The 27,080-nt window shown below is 38.1% G+C and overlaps 1 protein-coding gene across 1 annotated transcript; it reads right to left on the reverse strand.

Moving 5' to 3' along the window:
- Window positions 1-1,251: 1,251 nt before the first annotated feature.
- Window positions 1,252-25,695, reverse strand: LOC134751676 (uncharacterized). Its single transcript, XM_063687120.1, has 15 exons — window positions 25,684-25,695; window positions 20,184-20,296; window positions 19,131-19,217; window positions 18,605-18,619; window positions 16,939-17,092; window positions 14,815-15,008; window positions 9,621-9,812; window positions 9,172-9,324; window positions 7,701-7,893; window positions 6,781-6,950; window positions 6,059-6,317; window positions 4,972-5,123; window positions 3,198-3,357; window positions 2,113-2,216; window positions 1,252-1,549 (listed from the first exon to the last, which is right to left on the reverse strand). The coding sequence occupies exons 1-15, from the start codon at window positions 25,693-25,695 to the stop codon at window positions 1,477-1,479; spliced, it is 2,031 nt and encodes a 676-aa protein (XP_063543190.1). The 3' UTR covers window positions 1,252-1,476.
- Window positions 25,696-27,080: the final 1,385 nt, after the last annotated feature.

Genomic DNA, 27,080 nt, shown 5'->3' on the forward strand with positions numbered 1-27,080 from the left:
AATGAAAAATTGGTCTAATTTAGTTTGACCTGAACAAACGTATTTTACAAACAAAACATATTGCAAGTTCGCTTGCCCTTGTCCCATTCACTTGGGGTCGGCGCAGCATGTCTTTTTCTTCCATCTCTCTGTCGCCCGTCATCTCATCATTCACTTGCGTTCGTTTCATAATCATCTCTCACACAGTCCATCCACCTTTTCTTCGGTTTTCCTCTCCTCGTACCTCCCTTCACATTCATTCTTAATACCTTTCTCGTCACATGACTTTCATCCCTCTAGTAACACGCTAGGCGATTTGCCCTTACTTTTTCTGTTATGGGTGCAACTTTCAGGCACTCTTCCTCAGGCAGGCTTCCTCTTATATACTCATTCTTATCCTATCCATTCTCGTCACGCCACACATCCATCTTAACATTCTCATCTCCGCTACATACAATCTCTTTTCATCCGTCACCTTTAGGGCCCAACACTGATCCATACATGACGACAAGTCACGCTTGTTTTATAAATTTTACCCTTCAACCGAAGAGGCATTCGGGCGTCGCAAATTGGTTCCCGTGACCTGTCGCCGTTTCATCCATCCTGTGCTAATCCGGTCTTTCACGTCACGGTCAATAACGCCATCGCATAAGATTTATGTAACCGACGGGGCCGGGCCGAGAGCTTACGGCGCTTCGTTTTCTATGAAAAGCACCACGTGATCACCGATCAGGCGTCATAGAAAATGGCATGTCGGACGGTTCGGCCCGAGCCCGGCCCGGTCTATTGCGAGTCATCCTTAATATGGCACTGCCGGTTGATTAAATAAATAAATGGGTATCTAGTCCCCAATAACTACTAGAAAATCTAATTTATTATTTGGCATCGTTTTCCTACGAACACATGATGGGTGTGGCTTGTAAGAGCGTTTTCACATTATCAGATCCGATATCGGTTGTAGGATCCTATATCCGCGTAGTCAGGCCGCGGGGGCGCGTAGGCGCTTTAGCGGTCACGCACACTACAACAAACATTATGCATACACATACGCACACAAACAAATATTATCGGTCTGACAGCTGACGGGGAGGCTCCGTCAGCTAATATTATCGGAAGGGCCCTTCCGATATCGGATGTCGGAAGGCGCTCATGAGAAAAACAGCTGCAGGAGAGTGACATATGGCATCAAGTCCGCCTATTTTTGCGTTATCTATCGTTTTTAGTAATAATGATTTATTAGATGGATAAATAAATACAGAAAAATATACGTCTTCCATTTTACTTCCATCCGACATCCATCCGAAAACGCTCTAATAAGGACTATAATTTAAACTGTAGGCTGTACTGCTCAAACTGACCATCATTTGTCATCTTTTAAATAACGTGTTGTGATTTTTAGTACGCTTTAAAGTTTATTCCCGCTAACCCGTTAACCCCGGGTTAGCGGATGGCGCTTAGAGACCTAACTTTGCATATAACACTACTTCAGTCTGTTCGTCAGCCTTTGCAGTAGCAGTACGGAGCGAGGTGTGGGTGAGAGTCGAGGATGCAATCCGATTCACCTCGGTATCTGTAAAACAAGAAAATAAGTTAATCACTAGGGCCAATATGGGTAAGTGTGGCAAACGGACGCCTTCGGGACCAGTAAACTGCAAAAATCCCATGAAATGTTCTCAATATTTCTTCTACTCCTTTATTGCTAAACCTTCTTTCAGGTACCTACTTTCGATTTCTATGACACTTGAAATTTAGTTTGTCAAAGGACTGTCTCATTTCAAACATAGACAGAGAGAATTATACTAGATTTGTCTTACACTAGTACTAGCACCCAGAAGAAAAGGATGAGTATAGTTTTTTTTGTTCTTATTTACTGACAATTTGGTTTGATCAACTATAGATGAGTGACGTAAACTTCGAGCACCACCAGCTTCCGACACATCGGAAGGGATGAGCCCAAGAGATATCTTACCGTACAAATTATTCTGCCAATTTGGGGGAAATGTGCACACAGACGCACTTCTTACTCACTAGTGTAGAATCGTTCGGCGTTCAACGTGACTACGGCTGCTCTGCCAAGAGTAATTCGACGGAGAAGAAGAGATTCGTATAATTTCAGAAATAATTCCCACTTACGCGTTCACCCTTGAGATATCCCTGGACTGTACTATGAACTTGTCGTCTTTAACATTGTAGGTCAGGGATGCTTCGTATACCGCACCTCCTGGGTTTGACTCGATCTGTAACCATAATACTGGTTTTAGACTAGCCAAAGTATTTGTAGTAATGACTGAAAAGTACTAAAATACTAGTAATAAGTATTTTAGTATTAATGTACTTAATAAGAGCCAATTGAAAAAAAAAAAAATGAAAAAGGTTTAGTAGTAGATTAAATTAAATTAAATTAAATTAAATTTATTTAATTTAATTTAATTATTTAGTACAGTAAATCACTTTATTGTACAAAACAAAAATTGTTAACATGAAATTCATATAAATTTAGGTACAAAGGCGAGCTTATCCCTATAAGGGATTTCTTCCAGGTTTAATTAGGCAAAAAACATTACATCACAGAAAACTTGACAGTGGTCCCCAAACTAGGCCGAGCCTGTATCTTGGGAACCACAGAGAGGTCGTAAGTATTTAAATTTATGTTACACTTATATATGATGCTTAATTCAGCTGTTTAGCCATTTATCAGGTTTTCAGTGGTTCAAGAGAATGCAAAACTACATTTCAAGGTGCTAACATGGTTCCTACGTGGTACATTTCTTACGGGCGACTACGCTTTTGCCCTGGAAATAAGCAATGCCGGCCCTCCAAACGTGAACTGCATACAACACAGCTCCAGAGTTCCTGGGGGCTTAGCTAAGAAGACAATCGTTGTTGGAAAACGCCAAACGAAACGTAATTTCAAATTCAATTTTCCAACGATTGCAATCTATTATGCGTTGTAAGATAAAGATGGGATGCTGATAATAATATTTTGAAACATAATGACTTAATCCTGGGTGGACATATATTGCGCCCGGAGGAGTTAGTCTCTCGAAATCAAAAAGATCCTGCAGCTGTTTGAAGTTGCAGGTTTGAATCGAGAGTTGTAGTAGGTGGCGATCACAATAGATCAGGGATGGTCGCAGCCTCGCAGGCTTTGGAGCCTTGTATAGCCCCTAACACAAGAAGAAGAAGAAGAACATAATGTAACAGGAATAAATACTTACTCCAATCTGAAAATTCTCTATAGTGACTTTTGTTTTGGCGTTAAACCGTCCCAAGTAAGTGTCGTAATCAATAGCGGTATTAAAAGCGAGGAGTCGGTTGTTGACTCGCTGTCGGAGCACCCAACTTGTAGACGCTACGGTGCGAGGGATGCACTTGGGTCTGGTGACAAAAAATAAAAAGATGAAGATTTTCTTCTCGGCGCCGCAGCAGTCCTGGATATGTTTTATTTTTTTATTATTATAATATCACTTACAGTATACCTACACCAAACATGATACAGAGGAATATCAGAATTCATAGGTAAGAAAAAGTAAAAACAGTTAGAACTTAAATAATATTATTAGCTAATCAGTAGCTCGGGGCAACTATAGCCTTGAGGAGACGCCCGGTTGTGGCTAAGAATCTCCGGTTCAGGAGTCGAAAATAAGTCCAATGAATCGTAATCGTGTGAGTAATAGTAGGAAATAGCATGACAGAAACACTCTGTCGACATTAAAGGTGGTTTTTGCACAATGAAGTATTCAATGTTTATTATAATATTTCAATATTTATGTAAAGAGTGCGCTAAACATATTTTTAAGTATACAGATACCAAGACTATTCCACAAAAAAATTAAACCTGAAAATTTGCGAAAGTGGCGCCATCTAGCGGGGTTTAATCTTTGAGTAACCTGGTCGAACCACCTTAATAAGCTTTAGAGCTCGGTAGAGGTGAGTGGAAATTCGACTTGGTCCTATCATATTGTATAAGAGATCCGAGATAGACCTTTTTGGCAGACGAGGTAAATGCACCAGTTCGTTTAGCAGTTTAGCATGTAATTCTCTATTTAAACGTGTAACTCTTCGACTAAGATACACCAGGGATACGCACTAACCAATCTAGCGGATCTTTCGATTTATGGTGGGAACACAGACCAGGCGGTTTTCTGTGGGTGGGAATTAGAAACGAATATCTCCAGCAGACATATCTGCGCCTAATTCCCTTAATATTACAGTCACCATCAGATATATCGGACCCTTATTGTCAAGGCATTAAAGTGCAAAATATTTTTGAGCACCTTGGTCGTTTAAATCTGAATAGCTCGTACAATATAAACTTACCCAGCATCCTTTGTAAATGTGTTGATATAGTCTATCTGCGCATTAGCAGTCCTGTTGTACATCGGATCGGAGTCGGAAACTTACCCAGCATCCTTTGTAAATGTGTTGATATAGTCTATCAGCGCATTAGCAGTCCTGTTGTGCATCGGATCGGAGTCGGAAACTTACCCAGCATCCTTTGTAAATGTGTTGATATAGTCTATCAGCGCATTAGCAGTCCTGTTGTACATCGGATCGGAGTCGGAAACTTACCCAGCATTCTTTGTAAATGTGTTGATATAGTCTATCAGCGCATTAGCAGTCTTGTTGTACATCGGATCGGAGTCGGAAACTTACCCAGCATCCTTTGTAAATGTGTTGATATAGTCTATCAGCGCATTAGCAGTCCTGTTGTACATCGGATCGGAGTCGGAAACTTACCCAGCATCCTTTGTAAATGTGTTGATATAGTCTATCAGCGCATTAGCAGTCCTGTTGTACATCGGATCGGAGTCGGAAACTTACCCAGCATTCTTTGTAAATGTGTTGATATAGTCTATCAGCGCATTAGCAGTCCTGTTGTACATCGGATCGGAGTCGGAAACTTACCCAGCATCCTTTGTAAATGTATTGATATAGTCTATCAGCGCATTAGCAGTCCTGTTGTACATCGGATCGGAGTCGGAAACTTACCCAGCATCCTTTGTAAATGTGTTGATATAGTTTATCAGCGCATTAGCAGTCCTGTTGTACATCGGATCGGAGTCGGAAACGTTCTGCCAGACCAAGCAGGTGCACCAGTGCGTCTCAATGCCGGCTTCGCTGCAGGAGCGAGTGTTGGGGATCTGAAAGATAAAGATAAGATAAAGATAGTTCAAGTAGGCATTACAATGCGCTTATGAACGTCAAATAAAGCTGCGCCGGCTTTAACCCTACACATCTGCCTCGAGATTTAAATCCCCCTTCAATTGGAGGAGGGTATCCCAATACGGGACCGGCAAGTAACTCGACGGGACACATCTTTTCAAAACATTACATCTTATAATTAGCATGCATTACGAGTAAATTAGAAAAAATACAATTTAAATTAAAGCCTGACCAGGAATATATGATCACGCGCCATGTTGCGGAATTTCACTGGAACAAATTTTTTCATACTATACTAAACTGTCACACTATACATGAGAATGAACAGCGCCCTCTTGACAATAATCATATATTACTGGTCCGGCTTTACTATAAAAATCATGCAGTTACGTACTGTTACTTTCTTTATAGAAATTTGATTTAAAAATATATACGTACATCAAATCATACAAATACCTACGTAGCTCTTACAGAAAACATATCAAATTCTTACAAAAGGAAAAGAAAATAACGTTAATAAAAGAAATTTGAATATATATTCGATAAATCAGACTGATTATTATGAAATACCTAAGATTACATAGGGTTAATGTGGAAAAGACCGTCTATCAGGTAAGACCAAAGAAGGCCAATCGTTGATAGGAAAAGGCAATATTAAATGTAAATAATTTATGGAAATAGTCACGTGACTTTTACTTTTCGTTTGGCGCTTGTCGATATACGATTTTCATGGCCTCCTGATTATGGAAACCAATCAAAAAGCCCATAGGAACCCTGATAAAACAATGCAACCTCATTGTGTTTGGGTTTGTTAAAATTGTCTCGATAAGTAAGTTGAACGAAGTAGTCAGCGATAAAAGCTTGTATCAACAATCTAAATTTTGACAGAAAAATTGTAGCTAATGAAATTTACCGGCTCTAGCCAAGTCAGCCCCCTCCTCAAATCCGCCCCCTCCACCTTATACGGGTTCCAGTGCTTCCTCAAACCCACCGCATCCAATATGGTCGCGTGTAAATCATGTGCAGTGGTCAATACGCGCGAGTTAGTTTGAAGCGCGGTTAACGCGTCGGGGCGAGCACGCGTGAGGCGGTCCGGGAGGCGGATAGCGAGGAGAGGGAGGCGCTCGTCGAGTTTGCCGCGGAGGGAGTGCTTCTTGCGGACCGCTGCGTATCTGTGGGAAATTTTGTCTTAGAACACAGGTTGCAACTTGTATAAGAAGTAAGAACCCATTTTTAGTGAAAGCTATCCCTAGTTTTTCGTATCGCCTCAGTAAAAATGCGTTTTCATTAGTTAAAACTAGTTTTTCCAAAGTGACTTAGTGAAATATACTGATTTCAACTAACACGATTTTCACTCATAATTTTTGTTGCGCGGCAAGAAGGTGTTGATACAATTCCTCGCCAGCCTGCCTGTGACCACCTGTGACCACGAACGTAACGTCACGTTCGAAACGTCAGGCCATAAATAAACGTAAGTTTGTACGCGATTAAGTCCCTAACTAGTTTTAAAATGATGACTTAGTGAAAACTAGTTTTTACTAATTGTTTAAAAATTTATTTCAGTGAAAACTAATTTTCAATAGACCTGGCAGAAATCCGTGAAAACTAGTGAAAACACGTTTTCCTATTCCATACCTGGGCCCATGGTCTCCCATGACTATAATAAGCGTATCCTCCGTCCGTTTGATCATATGCCTCAAAAAAGCCGCTAAGTCTCCGTCAGCGTACTGTATGTAGTTGAAATTGTCGTGAGAAATGTCCCCGATGAATGTGAAGATGAATCTCCTTCCTTCGATCTCCAGAAACTGAGGATTGACAGGTTTTATTAAACTAATTTTTATTAAGCAGTAACTTCTGCGCGCGATATTACGTAATTTTTTTTATATTAAAGGAAGCATGGATGGTGCCTGTTAAGATACTTTCTTACGATTAGATGTTGCTATGCGCCTCCCTAACGGAGTAACGGCAGTATTCGAACAATGCTTATAAGATGTTACAGCGATACCGATCTGTCAGTGTCAAAAGTGACATTTCTTCAACCAAAAACGTTGTTCGAATACGGCCGTAAGACGTGTAAGTATAAACATGAAAGATCTGCATGCTTCTGGTAAGCCTACTAGTGCAGGCAGCAGCGATCGGGCCGGCATCCAGAAAAGTTTGCAAGTTCAAGTCCTCCCGGAGGCTGTTAATTTTTCATTTTTCCTTTTTATATTTAAGGTAAAGCCAGTTATTTGTAGCTGCCAAAAATTGTTGTTATGGTTATGGTGCTACAATGGCAGTTATATTTATATAACCAGCCTTCTGTTAACATTAAACTCTGTATTTGTAATTATCTGCTTTCATTTGGCCGCCATTATCACCTCCAATTAGGGTTAATACAAACTCAGTACCAGGAGCAAACCCTCCTCCAATGCTGAATACAACAACAACATGATAGTATTGCCAGTGATATATAATGTAGTCCCCTGTATGTTATATAACGTTAATACTTGTGTAAGGGTCCAAGGGCAAGCACGGTACGTATTATTTAATTTTAAAATAGTTTGCTAACTAACCTGCTCCGTCAAATTCATCATGATCTTAAACTGCGGGGTATCTCCATAGCAAAAGTTCCAACCCTTGAAAAGTCGCTTGTTCGCGTTTCGGAACGCGCGATAGTAATGGTCGGAGGGCTGTTTCGTGAAGCCGTTGAAACGAAACGTGAATGTGTTGTCGAGGGGCATGTCCTCGATATATGCCGTGGCATACCTGAAAGATATAGGTAATATTCCAATTGCAACAGCACTCCGGTGTTGCTGTATAGTGCATTGCTGCAAGAATTATCAATTATCCAGATCGGTATTGAAATTTACATTTCCTGAAGTAATGCAGTTTGCAGCATTGCTATTGATGCAGGAAGCGTCAAATTTAATATTAATATCCTTGAACAATTACCTTTTCTAGCAGCATTGCTGCATGATATGCCAAATGTCATGTAGATGTCCTGAATCATTGACATTTCTTAAATGCATTTTTTACATAAAACATTGATGAAACAAGTTGAAACAACCCACGGCCAATTATGGTACAGCCCAAAATTAAAAGTGGACTCAATTTCAGCAGTTAGATACATAGGTAGGCACGCTTCGTAATTGTTGAGCTTTTTAGGGTTCTAGCTAAATTGGACATCATAGCGTAATTATTACCCGTATTAGACCCTAAATTGCTCAAAATTCGCGGAGGGTGAGCATATCGAAATATTTCGTGGTCATATCTGTATTTACTCTGCTTTTCTTGATTATCCTTGCTCGATAAACCATCATCTTCCTCGCGTTGTCCCGGCATTTTTGCCACGGCTCATGGGAGCCTGGAGTCCGCTTGGCAATTAATCCCAAGAATTGGCGTAGGCATTAGTTTTTACGAAAGCGACTGCCATCAGACCTTCCAACCCAGAGAGGAAACTAGGCCTTGTTGGGATTAGCCCGGTTTCCTCACGATGTTTTCCTTCACCGAAAAGCGACTGCTCCTTGCTGCTTTTGATCCTTGCTCGATAAACATATCAGTTAAATCAACAGCATATTGCTAGAAACCTTTTAGGTAAGAGAAAATACTGGTGCAAGAAAAACACTTGTAGGTAATCCACATACTGCTTGCCGCGAGCAAAATAACTCACATGACCTTTCATAAGTTTTAAATGGAAACAGATATTAATAAGAAGTGGCCAAGCCCTTAGTTGCCCGAGACCAGATTTGAATCGACGTCTTCGGTTTTCGTGACTAAAGCCATCCGGTCACGATGGTGCCCATCCCAGTTTTTCCAATAAATGCATGATTTAAAAGGCGCTTGTGACCATACTTTAAGACCGCGGATTGGAAGCAAGCGCGAGCAGTAATAAATCAAGGCCGTTCAGTGTCACGATTGCCAGACTGTGACTATCATTTCTGACTTTGAGATTGCTTTAATACAATGGGCATATACACATTTTGATCCTCAAAACAAACCTGATCGGCTGATATCAATAAAAACTTGTCATCTAAGCCAACTCACCCTTCTTCCTTTACATGCTTGAATATAAAAGGGAAGTCATCCAACGTCCTGTTGTTCGTTTTAGTTCTCCGCACATCCGGATGCTCCAGCTCTGTCTTGCCAGTAAGAAACGGAAAGAGGCAGGCAGGTGTTCCATCACCTAATATATTGTACCTAAAAAGTGACAAAAATTTGATCAGTTATGTGTTCAACCGCTTTTACAATGGGTTACGCTCAAGAGTTGTTTGGCATGATGCCAGCGACCGCTTTCTATCATCGCACCGTTTGCCTTCGGCAGTTCATCCTCATACCCTCGAATCTAAACCTCGCACTGTGCGGTTTAAAAGGAATTTTCTCCCGTGGACGCTCTGGACGGGCTGTGGAATGAGCTCCTTTCCGACATTTTTTTGATGCACTACAGAGTATCCAAAAAAAGAGCGATATATAATCGCGATATAGTTTACCCTCACCCTTCCATGACCGTAGCCTTCAACTCCTCATTAATGACCTTCCAGCTCTCGGGCATGAGCCTGATGAAGCCGCTCCGAGGAGTGGAGTCGAATGCGAGGATCATTACGTTGATCTGGTCGTCCAGGGGTTTGGCCGGAGGGGAGAGAGGACGGAAACCGAGCGTGTTGCCTGACCATTTTTCTGTCTTTCTCCTGAAACACAAAGCATGCTTTAGAGATTACTTGAAAAATCGTTGGAATTATTAGGGGGCGTCCATTAATTACGCGAGGGCTTCAGGTGGGGGGGCCAAGCTGAATCTCACGAAATGTCATGTGAGGAAGAGGGGGTTTTGGGAAAATATCACTTAATTTTATTCGGGCAAAAATACCGTAAAAATTTGAAAATACCGTAAGAATGAGATTAATTTAAAGTAAAACATGTTTCATTAATGACAAATCCATAAATAAATGTAAAATTATTTAGTAGGTATTGATATAAAAGAGAGGACTATTTACTACTCTTAATAAAAATAACATAGCAAATTGTGTTTTGTTTAACCTTTTAACCGCCGTAGTCTGATATATAAGACATACAATATCCAGCTAATTTCGCCGGCAGTCTGATAAATAAGACAAAACCCCCCGGCGACACGAGCACGCTCGATGAAAAATTTTAAACGGTTAAAAGGTTAATAGATGAAACGCATTTATCCTAAAAAAAGAATTAACTTACGTGAGATTAGGGGGGAGGGAGGGGATCGAGACAAATCTAACGATATCTCACCAGGGGGTGAGGGTGCCTAAAAATCCCCAAAAATCCCTCGCGTAATTAATGGACGCCCCCTTAGATACTTAACTCACGTATTTTTTAGTTTTTTAGTCACTCGCGCGACGTACTGGGTGACATATTTAGGATCTACGAACCGCATCGCCTTTCTAGGCGAATTTTCTAGATGAATTAGTAGATTGTGTCACAAGGGAGCACAATGAGATATTTACGGCGAGAGCGTACATTGAATCCTGAATGAAGCGAAGGATTCTATAATAGAATCTTGAGCGTAGTGAGGGATTCTATTATAGAATCTTGAGCGTAGTGAGGGATTCAAGTGATAACGCCCAAGATGGAAATAATTTTGCTACCATGTGACACATACTTACTGTTTTTCACATCACCTATGAGGAAATTATTATATTCCTAAATATTAATTTACCAAAAAAAATTGTATGCAAAAAAGAAATAAAATCGTGTTCTAGAACAGAAAAGTACCACTTTGATCCCTCCTAGCGGGGAAGAATAAGCCCTTTTTCGAATAGGTGATGTGAAAAAATACATTACAGCCCTAGATTGAAGTTTAGGATTTACGGACCTCATCGCCTAAGTCTATAATACCTTTTACGAGCAAGTGTGATGAATTTTTTTATAAATACTAAAACAGTGCTGCATTTATCCCGGTTGATCTTATTACTATACATTTTTTTTATACCACGTCGGTGGCAATCAAGCATACGGCCCGCCTGATGGTAAGCAGTTACTGTAGCCTATGGACGCCTGCAACACCGGAGATATTACACGCGCGTTGCCGACCCATTAAAAACCTGTACACTCCTTTTTTGAAGAACCCCACATATTCTAAATAAGGTATCGAACTTATCATGTATTAACTAAAATATTTCCAATCATTCTCATATAGATTACATGCAGATTGAAACTTAATATTAACAGACATCTGATCTTTATATAAAACAGACGGACAAACAGACGATGCGTGATTTTACAAATTAATGTAACACTCATTTTAGATAACAATCAAATGTGGTACAGAGATTGTTTAGATGTGATTCAACGTCGCATATGGTCATGTTAAATACGTTATAAGTAGGTTATTTGAACCACTTACGCAAAGAACATATTTATCGTAAGAGCGTGTAAAAATTACAATGACAAATATTCTCATGTTGACTTGTTTTTCATTCCGTCAGTACAAAAATTTGTTTTTGCAATTAAGAGCAAATGAACAAATAATTATATATATTACTCTGCTACTACTAGGGCAAATAATACAATTGATTTTGATAGTTTACTATTGTTAAATTAAGTTAAATTAATGCATGTCACGTTTGTGGTTTCAAATTCGCATTGTTTAGTTCTTTAGCACTAGATCTAGAGATAGTTTAATTGAATTGTACAAGGTCGGAAACCGGTATTTGCTCCATACAAAAATACCGGTATTATTACGTTCTTTTTCGTTCTTTTGTTTATAATTTCATTTTTAATGGGACGTTTTAATAATGCAAAATTGTTTCCTAAATACATGATTCAGTCCTACGTAATGAGCATAAAAAAAATCAAAATATAGGGCTATTTCGGGGTTTTTAAAAAATACCGGTTCCGAGCCCTGGACAAACAAGTCTTGTCTGAGCAACCATAATTATCTAATTTCAGTAGTGGAAACTGTTTTGGCTTATGTATGTATTTAAGTGTAATTATCTATATGTGTCATTTTTCGCTGTTTGATTGCCATTATCAATAAAAAAATATATATATATGATATCTAAATAGCATATTACGATACAAGTGCAAAAAATAACTAATTCGCCTTCGCACATGTATCGTACTACTGTTAACTGTCCATCGGTAAACCTTATTATAAAAGGCATAAGGTCGGACCCGGGTATGTCCTTAAATGGACCCGGGTATGTCGTTAAATGGACCCGGGTATGTCCTTAAACTACGTCCAAAAGAGAGGTATGGGCACTGTGAATGTCATCTCGCTTTGTGTGGTAGTGGTAGGGCATAGTACAGCGGATGTCATTCCTGATCTCAACTGGGGAAGTACCTTACAGAAAACCGCACCCAAATAACACTAGACCTTACTCAGTGTTGTGTTCCTGCCGGTGACTAAGGTTGCCAGAGCTCAACTAGGGTGCGGAGTGTCAGGGTCGGCAACGCGCATGTAACTCCTCTGGAGTTGCAGGCGTACATAGGCTACGGAGACTGCTTAATATCAGGCGGGCCGTATACTTGTTTGCCACCGACGTAGTATTAATGAAAGTTACAGATAATTTATTTACGTACCATACCTAAAACAAACAACCTAAAACAAAATACAATAGTTATTTGTGCAACAAGAGAGGAAAGTTGGTTTTTCTTGCGAGTGTTTATTTTGAGTCCCGAGAAAGTGAAAGATTCTAAGGTAGAATCTTGAGCGTAGCGAGGGACTCAAAAACACGAGATGTAAAATAACTTTGCTCTCGTGTTGCACACATAATTTTTCACCTCAGTAGTGAGAACATATTAAAGGTTAAAATGTATTTCGAATTACACAGAATAAACAGAAAAAAAAAGTATTACAATATGTACGATACGATAAGATACGATACGAGACCGGACCGGACCGGACCGGACCGTACCGGACCGGGCCGGACAGGACCGGACCGGACCGGACCGTACCGTACCGGATCGGACCGGACCGTACCGTACCGTACCGTAGTATGAAGTTCATGGCCTTCACTAAATTAAAAAGCTACATTGTTTCACTCCCTGGAGTGAGGAAAGTCGCACTTGTTCGAGCTGCTGAGGTGAAAATTATATTATTTAATATCCTCGGACTTTGTTTTTCACCTACCAAGCCTATTTTAATTATTACGTTCTATTAGGAACCATCTCTGGAGTTTTACGTAACATAAATGAAAATTTAATTATGTATGCACAAAGTAACAAAAACATAACAAACAAAAACAAAAAACGAAAACAAACAAAGGGCGTTCCGATGGGGGTAAAAATTAGTTCTTGCAATAAAATTCATTTTGGGTATTAAAACGTTTCAGACTGGCTCTATTTTAATTATTATGTAGTATTAAATTTTACGTAAAAATCACACTTCATATTTTACTGAAGAAAAAATAGACGGCCAAAAATTACAAACAGTGATTTAACTTACCACGATAACTTAAAAACAAAAATATTGCTCTGATATTCTCAAACTTAATTTATGACACATTGTACAATACTTCTATATAAAACTAACGAACATCATCATCATCACAGTCTTATTAGTAATTATTGATTTTTTGAACCGGATAAACTCAGAAAAAGCTCTGACTAGACAATAACATATGCATTGGGCTAGTATACCTACACAAACACACAATCAAAAACAAACAAACAATCAAACAAACACACCAACAAACGAAATAACAAACAAACAACCGCCACCTTTCCATCGTGGGTAAAATGTAATTAAGGGCACAAAACCATTTTATTTGCAGCTCAGGAGCGGCTAATTGGTTTAAGTTATTTGGGTATTAAAATAGTACATTATGATACAGTGTGCTAAGTTGATCACTACACACGAGGCGATATTGTGCGCGCGAGCTGTAAGCGAGCGCGCAATAAGAAAGCCGATGTGTGTAATGACCAATGCACACGCGTTTCATACGACGTTTTTCAACACACTTGCGAGAAAAAAATGAAACTTTCATATTAATCAAATTTTAATAGTTAAAACAGTTAGTATTGTGTGTTTCATAGCTGCAGCTGCATCTCTCTTTAGCTTCTTAACTCAGTCGGATAATATAATGAAAAAGCACGAGTGGAATAATACACTGAAAGAGCACGCGTGTTTAATATCTAGGATTATGAGCCAAAAATCGGTGGAATAAAAACAACGTTTTGAGCAAGTGTGTTGAAAAAGTAATTGACACTATTTGGTTAGTACGGTAGTGACAAATGAAAACTGGCACAAAAATTACGGATAATTCTACTTACCAGAAAAACATAAGAACAAAATAGATTTTGTTTAATTTAATATATTTCTACATTTTAGATACTATACTTATACTTTGGATCTGGTATACGACGAAAATTCCAATTCGCTTGATGATGATGATGTCAGCGTCAAGAGTGACGTTTTTGGTTGAAGAAATTTCACTTTTGACAGTTTTGACATTGACAGATCAGTATCATATTGGAAACAGATTGAATAATTAAAACTCGAATTAGCTTGTAAGTATGTAGAGGTACATTTTGTTTGAACCTCTTAGTATATTCTTTAGTAACATAGAAAACAGACTCGTCCCTAACCTACTATAAAACATCGTATAACGTAGAATGCAACGTTAACAATTCTACAGCGCGATGTAGAAAACATCATCAACAGAACACCGCCATCTACCGTCAAATGTTGAACTAAAACCGCACATGATCACCACTTACATACTTGGCACAGTTCCCGTACATTGTACGCTGACGTGATCACTGGCTGACAGCTGGTATACGTCGCCATCTTTGACTACAGTAGGTTTCCCGAAGTCGTGGTGGAAATCGTCTTTGTAGATAATGTCTCTGTACTCGCACTGGATGTTTGTGTGTGTGTCTCTTATTGAGTCTACGACGCGACATTTTGAATGCTGAAAAGAAAAGAAAAAAAACAACAAAATAATTTTCATCACTTATAATTATGGATTATGGTCACTTATTTTTATTTTGTTATCGTTTTTTTTTACTTTAGATTTGGATAAAATTTTGCTTGTTTGAAAAGGTCCTCATTCTGAGCGGAATAAATGAAAAAACAAAACTTGTCCTGATAAAAATGTATGTACCTAATTTTTATGAAAATTGCGGTATAGGTAGGTGAAATTGAACTTTTTATGTACAGAATAGAAAACTATCCACCAAATTTAATCGAAATCTAACGAAAGCTTGTGATTTACTATTTTAATACTCCCAGAAGAAAATAAACAAATTGTGACAAATTAATACGTAAGTAATTGTTAACAATTTCAAATAAAAACATCATTTTGATGTCAAGCTGTACGTCCGAATTGGGTTCCTTAACTTAGCAGTCGCCGGTAGGTAAGAGCAAACAAGAGGTTCGACACACTTACGCAATGACATGGCACAACAATTAGAGTCCTTGTCAATTATAGTCGGTGTGTACAATATTCTTTAAATTCAAGGTAGTTTACTGTTACGAAAACATTTATTTCAGTGTCTACATAGTTACAAAAACCTTCAGGCCAATTTGTATGTGCACGTGGCATCAAACCGATATTTCAATCATATTGGAATCATATATCAGTACCCCTAGTGTACATTTCATTCATAGACATAGTATATACAAGTAGTTATAGCCGCGCCACCGAGCGACCGGGGGTAAGAGAAAGAATATTCATATATGGGCAGCATAGGATTTTTCTCTTTCACTCTTATAAATTTCGGTATTTCGCCATCGTCTCCTACCTATGATGCCACCCGGTCGGTGATAAGGACAAAGCATGACACTATTATACCATGCGTGCACGCGCGGCATCCCTGGTGCGCCGGGTGCGCGGCAGTCCCAACAGCATTCTGCGATTGATAGCGGACAGGGTTGACTGTCCCTACTTGTCACACTGCGAGGGATTGCATTCTCCCGTTAGTGTTATTTTGTTTTAAATTTAAGTCTAGCTGTACCTACCTATTAACCCCTTAGTCTTGTAAGTGTTACTAATAAAATGTGTCTTGGTTACATGAAATAAATGTATTGAATTGAATTGAATTATCTCTTTCCTCTTATAGGAATCGCAATAAGACTATCTTTCTCTATCAAAGAGTGCCAGGCCCTTGATTTCATTCGCTTACGTGACGTACTTACGCGTTAGCGTTAAGTCTCATTTTGTATGGGATTTTGAGTTTCCAAAAGTCCCGCTTGGCGCGTTCTTTAAAAACAAAAATCGACATGACGCAAACGCGAACACGAAATGTACACTAGGGATTCGGTTTAGCTGTCATTCGCGCGTTCAATTCGCTCTTACTTGTCCGTAAAAGTGCGAGACGCCCGCGCGAACTGCTCGTATATTATATCTAATGTACAAAAGACGAACTTAATGCCATTAGGCATTCTCTACCAGTCAACCTTAGGGTAAAGCAGAGAAGATTATAGGCGGTGCATTAGAGTAAAAATATATATAAAAACCTCGTAAAATGCATACATATATAATATCTACTAAATCGCATCATACCTACCATATATTATTTGTATTAAAATCCAATTTGAACGTACACTTACATCAAACCGATATTAGAATAATAGGTATATATATATTATGATTATAAAACTTAGCATTAAGCATGCATGTATAATTTTATTTTATCTGTAAAATATTGAATTGACTTTGATTGGCACGTAATAAATGAGGAGAGTCTTTTCAAAAGGGCTTATTTCTCTATAAAATCCATACAAAAATAAACCCTTTTACCCTACTCAAAGGGTTTATTTTTGTATAGATTTCATAGAGAAATAAGCCCTTTTGAAAAGACACTGCTCAAATATGTGTGAACCAGTAGTTTTATACTCACATAGCATTTCACCCAATCTTGTCCCTTGCATTTCAGGGGTCCCAGTTTCTTGTAAGACCAAGCCATGTCGTCTGAATAAGGGTCCAGCTTCGGGATCTTGCAGCCTGTCCCTTTGTCCCATTTTAGGGCTTTCTGTAACTTCCTCTCTAAAAATCTAAGAACAAAGCAAAGTTATAGGAAATAGGATATAGAAGGACAGACAGACAGAAGATTGATCCTATACACGGTGGCTAAAAAATAAGTGCATTCCCGTTGCCAGGGAGGTTTTGGGATTATATTAAGCAACTTTTACTATGGGACCAAGAACGAAATCGCGAATTTTTTATACCCTCCCATAGTAAATGGAAAAAAAATTGGCTGTTTGAGCTGTTTCATACATTTTGGCTGGTCCATTTTCTATGGGAGGGTAAATTTTTTTTTCGCGGTTTTTTGCTTTTGAGGCACGGAACCCTAAAAAAGGATTTAGGTCAATGTTGAGAAAACCGTCTATAAGGAAAGACGGTCTAAAAGCTCTTTCATCGCTTTTAACTCCTGCGTTTGTACACATACTCCACATAGAGAAGGTCGGTAGAACAGAAGGATTGTAGCTCTTCCTTTTTGACTTTGTCTGAGCGACGAATACGAAAGTTCTTGCCCTATGACGGTCTTTCAAGCAATACATGTTAGGTATATGCCGGTCTTCTCCACATTGACCCCACTGCTATCATAAATGAAGAAAAAATGGGGCATTTTCTATGAAAAGGGACCTTATTGTCGATGGCGCTTACGCCGAACAGCGTCCCGCGGCATTGTATTTATATAGGAGCATCGTTTATAATGGCGTAAGCGCCATCGACAATAAGGTCCCTTTTTATAGAAAATACCACAAATTATTGTTTACTAAAACGTTACTTGAAGTTGAAGACATCACTTTTCCATTTTGATATTGTGTACGTTTAATAAAGTGGTTAGTTAATTTGATTCAGAATATCTGCCAAGTTATGCCAGTTTGACAGCACTGGCTTTCCTCGAATGCGGCTGACCCACCATAAGGCCATTATACTTATGAAGTGGATTACTTTTTTTCTGTTAAATAATAATCATTCTATACTATGTTTGCGATTAAAAGATAAATAAAAAACTTAAATGCCACATTTTTTTTTATTTTTTTTATGTGATATTCAGCAAACGAGCAGACGAGCCGCCTGATGGGAAGCAGTCATCGTCGCCCATGGACGTAAGCAACATCACAGGAGCCATTTAAGCATTGCCGACCCTTGAGAACCCTAAATACCCGCTTCTTGAAGAATCCCATGTCGTAGCACAAAGGAAATGCCTCAGGAGGCAACTCATTCCACATTCTGCACGTTCTGGGAAGAAACGAGCGGGATGCCCGCTTATTCATGGTGTGCCATGTGTCTAAGAAGTGAGGATGAGCTTTGCTCCTTTGGCGGAAGGATAGGTTACTTTCTAATGAATATCTCTAAATCAAACTTATTATAATATTCACGCAGAAATTACTAGTTAAGTACTTTTTTTTATTATAAACTCACCGGCGATTGACTATTATAGTCACACCAGTCACACCGTATGGAAAGTGAAGACAGTAAGAGCCTAAGATGGAAACCCACCGGTTCAGTAATAAGTTATTTTCTTGATACTTGAATAAAATAAATTGAATACTTACTCAATAATAGCAGTTCTGAAAAAGAAAAAATAATATATGAAGCATATTATACTTATGATGTCTAAGCTAACTGCATCTTAGAACCTTGGTTAGAACAAAGTGAGGGATTGTAAGTTAGGTGAAAATGTAATTTTATGGCACCATCGAGCTGATCTGTTGAAGGACAGAGCTTAGGACTATTTGATATTTAAAATATAACAACGCAACCTAATTTCGTTTGGGATTGAGAATTGTCTCGAATATTAGTTGCCTGTTAAAGAAAAGTATATTCGGCGATAAAAGCTTGTATCAAAAATGACACAAAAACGTATTAACCTCGTAAGGCCCAATGTGCATTACAATGTACACTCTGTTTCAATCTAATTTGAACCTTACACGAACTGAATTAAGTAGCATTTCTTTTGTTTCATTGTTTTCTAAAACAAACGAAAGTCACTCTAATCTTCTATACAACAAGGTTCAAATTAAAAATAGGGAAACTGTATGGTGGGCCTTAGGAGGTTAATACTAAATCTCAACTTATTACCTGTTCTTTATATCAGAACCCAATAGTTCATCGTCATCTTCTATTGCATTGGAAAGCGGTACAGACGGGGCACTTGGGACATCCAATCTATAAAAAAAAAATAGAATGACCCATTGATTAAATACTTCTATAGAGAAGCCATACTCATTGGGGCATTTTCTATGAAAAGGGACCTTATTGTCGATGGCGCTTACGCTGCACAGCATTGTATTTATATCGGAGCGTCGTTAATAATGACGTAAGCGCCATCGACAATAAGGTCCCTTTTTATATAAAATACCACAATTAATGAAATTGTTGCAACCGCAACCTGTACCAGCGCGCCAGTCGTAAGCGCCGTAAAATTCATGGCGCTTACGCTTCACAGACCTGAGACGCTCTGTCGCTTGTCTCAGCGCGAACTGTCGCTTATATGTTGCCTACCGTCAAGTGACGGTCGCATGTCTCCAAGAGCCTGACACTCTTTGATAGAGAAAGATAGTCTTATTGCGACTCCTTATAAGAGGAAAGAGAAAATAATGCCATGCTTTGTCCTTATCACCGACCGGGGTTTTTTTCAGCCGGGTTATGGCATGATAGGTAGGAGGCGATGGCGAAATACCGAAATTAATAAGAGTGAAAGAGGAAAAGGATTATGCTGCCATACATTAACCTGTCAATACATGAATATGTCTTTCTCTTACCCCTGGTCGCTCGGTTTCATGTCTATAACTACTATACTATGTCTATGCATGTCTCCGTTCGCGGCGCGAACCTCCACCTTTAGGTAATAACAGAAAATTCAAAGCTCTTTATTTACATACAAGAGTGGTACTACGTAAACGTCTAACTTAGATATTGTACCAAGGATGCTGGCGGCATTTCCTCGCTGTAATGCTGATACGTTGTGCGAGGAAGCCGCCAGCTCTTCGGTCACCAGTTACGTCAATTAGACGCTTCGCGATTTCTGCAAACAACTTGTGCGCGCTGGGACCCCATGGACCTAGAGTTTCAACTCCAAATGGAACGAAAAAGTAAAAAAAAACAGAAAATAGTTTTTTTTCTCGTATGTACCTCCGATGCTCCCCGAAGCGAGGCAAAGAGTAGTCCAATGAACAGTAGAAGTAGATCGCACACAGACCCGCAGCTACCAACACGTACCATCGCTTTCTGAACATTTGTGTGACCTGCAAATTAAAAATTGGTGAGGTAAAAGTCCCGCTTGGCGCGCTGTTCAAAATCCCATACAAAATGAGACTTCATACACATACACACGTACCGTAAAATGGGGTGAGTAGGAACAAAACTGACATTCAAACCTCGATAACATTTTATTTTTACCCATGAAAACTGAATGGTGTATAATCATAATCATAATAATATTGTCTTCGGTTACCGCGATAGTTACTCATGAAATAAAACTATGAAAACGGATTATATCGCGTATATTGAATTTATAATACATCCCGACGTTTCGAACCCTTTACAGCGTTCGTGGTCAACGGGTGACGGGATGTATTATAAATTCAATATACGCGATATAATCCGTTTTCATAGTTTTATTTTATAATCATAATAATTTATTAATAACAAAAGTTACAGGTCATTCGAGTTATTGCCTATACGTAATAGAAAAATATAAAACATAATGAACACTTACAAAGTGTAGTAGATTTTAACATAGGTAAGTTATTATATCACATATCTGATTTTGTAGGATTATGGCAGTAGAATTCTTTATATTATGTGTTCCGGACGTTTGTATTTTAGTTTTTATTTTATTTTGGGTAGTTCCATTTCATAACTTTGACGATAGGAAATCCCACCTCACCCCGTAGTCCCTCGTAATTGGGGTGAGAATGGTGAGACGGGTTTTCATACAAAGGTGATTTTTGAAGATTGTTGGATCGATTTTTTTTTATTATGAGTATTACTATAGCTCCATTTTAAATTGGAATGTTAAATTGAAGATTAAGTATTAGTGCCGCGTCCGTATCAAGGGTATTTACTACAGGTCTCTAGCTTGCAAATTGTTAAGACAGACAAATAAACGAAAAGACAGAAAAAAAAACCAAAAACCGCACCGAGGGTTCCGTATGTGAAACGTGAGTGAAAGGTAAATTGCGGTTTACGATTTATGACGTATTAAAAAAAAACTACTTACTAGATCTCGTTCAAACCAATTTTCGGCGGAAGTTTGCATGGTAATGTAGTACATCATATATTTTTTTCAGTTTTATCATTCTCTTATTTTAGTAGTTACAGGGGACACACACACACACACACACACACACACACACACACATTTTACCACTTTGGAAGTGTCTCTCGCGCAAACTATTCATTTTAGAAAAAAATGATGTTAGAAACCTCAATATCATTTTTGAAGACCTATCCATAGATACCCCACACGTATGGGTTTGAGGAAAAAATTTTTTTTTTGAGTTTCAGTTCCTTCCAAGTATGGGGAACCCGGGAACCCCTATTTTTTTTTGTTTTTTTTTCTATTATTGTGTGAAAATCTTAATGCGGTTCACAGAATACATCTGCTTACCAAGTTTCAACAGTATAGTTCTTATAATTTCAGAGAAAAGTGGCTGTGACATACGGACGGACAGACAGACAGACAGACATGACGAATCCATAAGGGTTCTGTTTTTTGCCATTTGGCTACGGAACCCTAAAAAGCAGCGCAGCGCCATAAAATGACCTTGAAATAATGAATACCTATTATGTATTATTCAGATCAAGCGACGCCTATTTGGATTTTAGAACCTGAACTAGATTCTTTACTAATATGATACGTCGCATTAGAAAGAATTCCACAGAAATAAGCGTGCAGTCTTTATCAGGCCTTTTTTTTGACGGAGTGCACTTACGCACGGTATGTGGGACTCGCCGCTCCTTTTCCCTCTCTTGGCGAGAGGGGGGAGAATTTGACCCTACCCACTAAACCCACTCCGGCGTTTCACCCTCTTTGCCGTTCGTGGGCAGTTTTATCAGGCCTGAAAGCCAGACTCCGATGGCTCGGGCCGCTCGGGCACGTAGTCCAGATGGGGGAAGACCGTGCAGTCTGGAGGGCGTACTCTAGAGTACCAATTGGCCGAAGACACTCTGGACGCCCTAGGTACCGCTGGAGAGACGAAGTGCAAAAAGACCTTAGCGAACTCGGCGCCGTCGACTGGACAGAACTAAACGGCTTTGATAGAGTAGCATGGCGGTTTATTTCTACAGTTCGCTAAGTTCGCTTTAATGTATTAAGTTTTTAGGGTTCCGTACCCAAAGGGTAAAAAGTGTAAAAACGGGACCCTATTACTAAGACTCCGCCATGGCTGTCACCAGGCTGTATCTCATCAACCGTAAACCGCTTTTCAAACACATTCTTTCATTTTATATAAAAACCGGCCAAGTGCGAGTCGGACTCGCGCACGAATGGTTCCGTACCATTACGTAAAAAAACACGTTTGTTGTATGGGAGCCCCACTTAAATATTTATTTTATTCTGTTTTTAGTATTTATTGTTATAGCGGCAACAGAAATACATGATCTATGAAAAAAAACAGATGGACTGTAGAATATTAGTAATAGGGTCCCGTTTTTACCCTTTGGGTACGGAACCCTAAAAAACATCTAGTATTGGTAAACAATAACAAATCAAAACCGTTTATAAATTTCGAATTGGCCCGGCGTCGGAGCGATTCTTACTACCCAAAGGAATTTGAAGCTTATTAACACTAACTACAATCCATATTCTAATGACAACCGCCGCCGCCGTCAAACCTTGAACTCTTTTTGTCTGCCAAAAACACGCATGACCGTGTCTTTTATCTCTTTCCGACGTACTAATATGACGCAAACATATATCTGGTATCTCTTTCTGGCGTAACCATAACATATCGGGTTTGTTTCTCAATTACTGTTAAACAGTATATTAAATAAACTGTTTTGTGTTTACTTGTACAACGCCCACGATGTTAACTGTTCATCGGTTAGGGTATGGAAAAAATAGGGTAGGTGACAATTTTTTTTAATGTTATCAGTTGATCAGGTATGTTTTGAGGATCAAATGTCTGTATGGGACCCATTGTCTTAAAGCAATACAAAAGTTACAAATTATGGTCAAAGTCTGGCATCGCCACTTTACTGAGCAAACGCTCTAACAGAAATGGGAACACACCGTGACGTCACTGTGTCACTGCTTAGAAGCCGTTTCGATGTATGGAAAACAAGGAAATTGCGATTTTGTCGGTGAAATGTGTATTTATGTATATTGTTGCCATAAATTTTTTTTTAAATAAAATGTAAGGAATAGAATGGTACCGTTATTTTTTTCCTATTTGAGTTAAAAAAAAAAAATTTTTACTTTTGTCTTGTATTATTTTATTATTCTCATATTTTTTTAAGTTTCCAATTTATTGTGATAAATTGCTAAATTTCTATGTATTTAACTAGATTGAGTTATAAAATTCACTGTGTCAACTACCCTATTCAAACTAGCTAGAAAAAGTGGCACCCCCTTATTTTGTCATACTTATTATGTTGATAAAATACGCCAAGTTTTGTAACTTTATCGCAACTACAAGGGGGTGCTTAACCACTGAACTTTTTTGACGTATGAACTCCGAAAAAATAAAGTAATTATTTTTTAGATTTTATAGTTAGGTAATTGTTTTCACATTATTTGAACATGTGATTTATAAGTTATTCAGTAAAAAAAATGATTTTATTCCTATTTTATATGATTTTTTTAGGTGAAATAAAAAAATCACACGAAAAATAATAAAAAATAGAAAGAAAAATGTTTTTCTACTTAAAAAATTATAAATCATATGTTCAAATAGTGTGAAAAAAAAATCTAAAAAATAAACATTTTTTTTTTATTTCAAACAAAGATCTGTGGTTGAGCACCAACTTGTAGTTGAGATAAAGTAACAAAACTTGGTGTATTTTATCAGCATAATACGTATAACAAAGTAAAAGGGTGCCCCGTTGGAAAAAAAATGACGTTTAAAATCATACAGCTACGCGTTTTTTCGTAAAAAAAACCTGTATCAAACTGTTAAAATACTTTTTGACAATATACAAAATATCACTCGCAAAGTTATAAACTATTGACATCATATTTTATCAAAATTAGCTCAATAGTTTTGACGCTGCGGAACACACGGCGCAAACACATACGCACAGTATATAGCTATAAACATCAACACTCCAAATTAATAAAAATATATATTTACCTTTAAATAGTTGTACTTATACAGTAGGTAAGTACGAGTGTGACTGATAGTTTTTAAATTTTAAAAACGCAAATAATAAAAAAAAAAATCCTAGTTGTATTAACTAAGTAATTAAATATTTATCACTTTATCACTATTTTATCACTAAACTACACAGACAGACATTACGACTGATAAATAAAACATTTTACGAACAGCGCTCAGCAAGCGCCGGCCGCGAGGGCACGTCAAATATAAAAAGTCCGACTCATTTCATTGGTGGCTAGTACTAACAAAACATTGACCTTTGATGAACCTTACGCTGTTGAAATAAGGCTTAATATCATTTAATACCATGGATCTAGCCACGCTGCAGCGTTTCAAGCCAAGTTCAAAAGAAGAGAATTGGCGAGTGGCGATACACGAACCATTTTGACCCTTACGTAACTCGAAACCTATTTAACATAAACAAATGAAAATTATTTTATTTATTAAGGCCCTTAAGGCTAACTAGAACCCCAAATTTCATGAATATAGCTCAACCGGTTATAAGGATATAAACATCTAAAAATCGGAATTTTTCTCACTGACTGATTGACCTAACATAACATTAAAAACCTAACCCGCTTCTAGATGACCTAGCAAGTTTAAAATTCGCATCTAGCTGGGCAATTGTGTGGTTACTAACCATAGATAAGAAACAGTGTTTTTTTACGATTTGTAAAATTTCATAAGAAACAGTTTTTACTTACACAATTTCGGTTAGTTTTATTTTTTTACACAATTTACACATTTCGTGAACCAAAAAACGTCACTAGACACTAAAAGATCGGTATCGTATTGCTGTGACTACTTATAAGTATTGTTCGAATCGGGCCGTAAGCCAAGTCAAATCCTGAACTTTAATTACATCCCAAGTGAACTAGAACTTGGCATGGCATATCAGACTGATCTCAATTTGTTTGCCGGTGAACAGGGCCTGACTTAGAGTTCTGACCGCCCTAGCCTGACTATGTATATCCGCCCCCCGCTTGTCTCAACTCAGAGCCGCCACCGCGCCCCCTTGGTCCTTGTGCGCCTTAGGCTTTAGCCTTATTAGCCTGTGGGTAAATCAGGCCCAGGTGAAGTCAACAACGACGCATATTCTTAATATTGAACTTGGCTATCATTTCACATGTATGTTTTTCATGGGATAGTATACTTACGTCACAGATAATATGCCTATGTTATCAATTTCAGGAGACTGGGAAATACGCGAGTGGGCGTAAGCCTTTTTGGCAAGAGCGCGTATTTTTGAGTGCAGATTCACAATTGACGGTTCTATTTTTAGTTAGATTTTATATCCGCACTGTACTCACCTTTAGAAACATAATGTTACAATAGCTATTTATGCAACAAGTGCGGAATCATCCTTACGCACGTGTATCATACAATGTTTTACTATGCATTGTATGAGTAAATAAAAAAACATATCATGGCAAATAAATTTAATTATTAAAAAATTGAAAACAAAAAGCACTAGTGCGGAAAAGTGCTCTTTTCCGCACTAGTGCGAGAAAGTAGCACCATATGTACTGTAACAAAAAATTTAAAACAAAAAGCACTAGTGCGGAAAAGTAGTACTTTCCGCATGACATGGCTCCGTAGGAAACGCACTTTTCGAGCACATGCATTGTAAAGTAAGTAGCAGTGTTATGTTAAGAATGCATTCCGCTGTAAAGAAAGAAAGAAAGAAAGAAAGAAAGAAAGAAAGAAAGAAAGGAAGAAAGAAAGAAAGAAAGAAAGAGAAAGAAGGAAAGAAAGAAAGAAAGAAAAAAAGAAAGAAAGAAAGAAAGAAAGAAAAAAAGAAAGAATATAACAATGTTTGTCATATAGAATTTTATTTAATCTTAAATAAAAATAAAAATATAACCTTATAAAATAAATTAAAACTAACTAAAAAAGTCCCCCAGATCTGATCCCAGCGGAAGCGTGCCCATAATGCTGGCTACATTCCCCCGCTGAATGGCAATTCTGATCCTATTTTAAATTAAATTAAATTTCTTTATTTGAGACAACATATGGTCCATAAAGTTAGTTATAGCTTATACCTTATGTTAGTAACAACAACAACAGTAACCTAATAAAATAAAACCAATCAAAACTTTTTTTTAATAGAGGTAATTTGTGTAGGTAATATACAAGGTGTAACATAATGGTGTGATCAGAAAAAGTAGAGGAAATTTTTATTTGACGCGAAATACTTTCTAAACTACTATAACTAACTAAAATCTATCATATTCCTATTTTATTGAAGACATTCATTAGAAAATTGGTGAAATTAAGACTTTATATCAGGTAAACAACGATTGTATCATCATCACGATCATATTATATAGGTTATTAAGAATCAATTTGGTTATAACAGTCAATCTTTCATACTCTAAAAATTATACTAAATTACATTAAATTAAATCAAATATACAATCAAATATACAAATATACAATTATAACAAATTACTCTTACTCTAAACTATACTATCCTAGAAACTAACACTAATAATAATAAGTCACATTTTAGCCGACCCGAAAATCGTCCCGCGACCCCCCGATGCAAAGGTGCCCATGACGCTCGCAGCGTTGCCACGTCGTCGTCGTCGTCGTGCGTATATAGGTATATCTATACTAAAGTTTCACTGCACGTGGCAACATAGGCAGCCACGTTAGCACAATGCGGCTTGGGGACTTCACACGCACCAAACAATGCATGTTATAA

Source organism: Cydia strobilella, chromosome 23, assembly GCF_947568885.1.
Source record: "Cydia strobilella chromosome 23, ilCydStro3.1, whole genome shotgun sequence".
NCBI classification, from domain to species: domain Eukaryota; kingdom Metazoa; phylum Arthropoda; class Insecta; order Lepidoptera; family Tortricidae; genus Cydia; species Cydia strobilella.

Coding starts and splice junctions, on each gene's coding strand:
- LOC134751676 (XM_063687120.1), bottom strand. Junction 9,325..9,620: donor AAGGCTACGGTCATGGAAGG/GTGAGGGTAAAC, acceptor GTCACTTTTTAG/GTACAATATATTAGGTGATG. Junction 3,358..4,971: donor ACATTTACAAAGGATGCTGG/GTAAGTTTCCGA, acceptor TTTTGTCACCAG/ACCCAAGTGCATCCCTCGCA.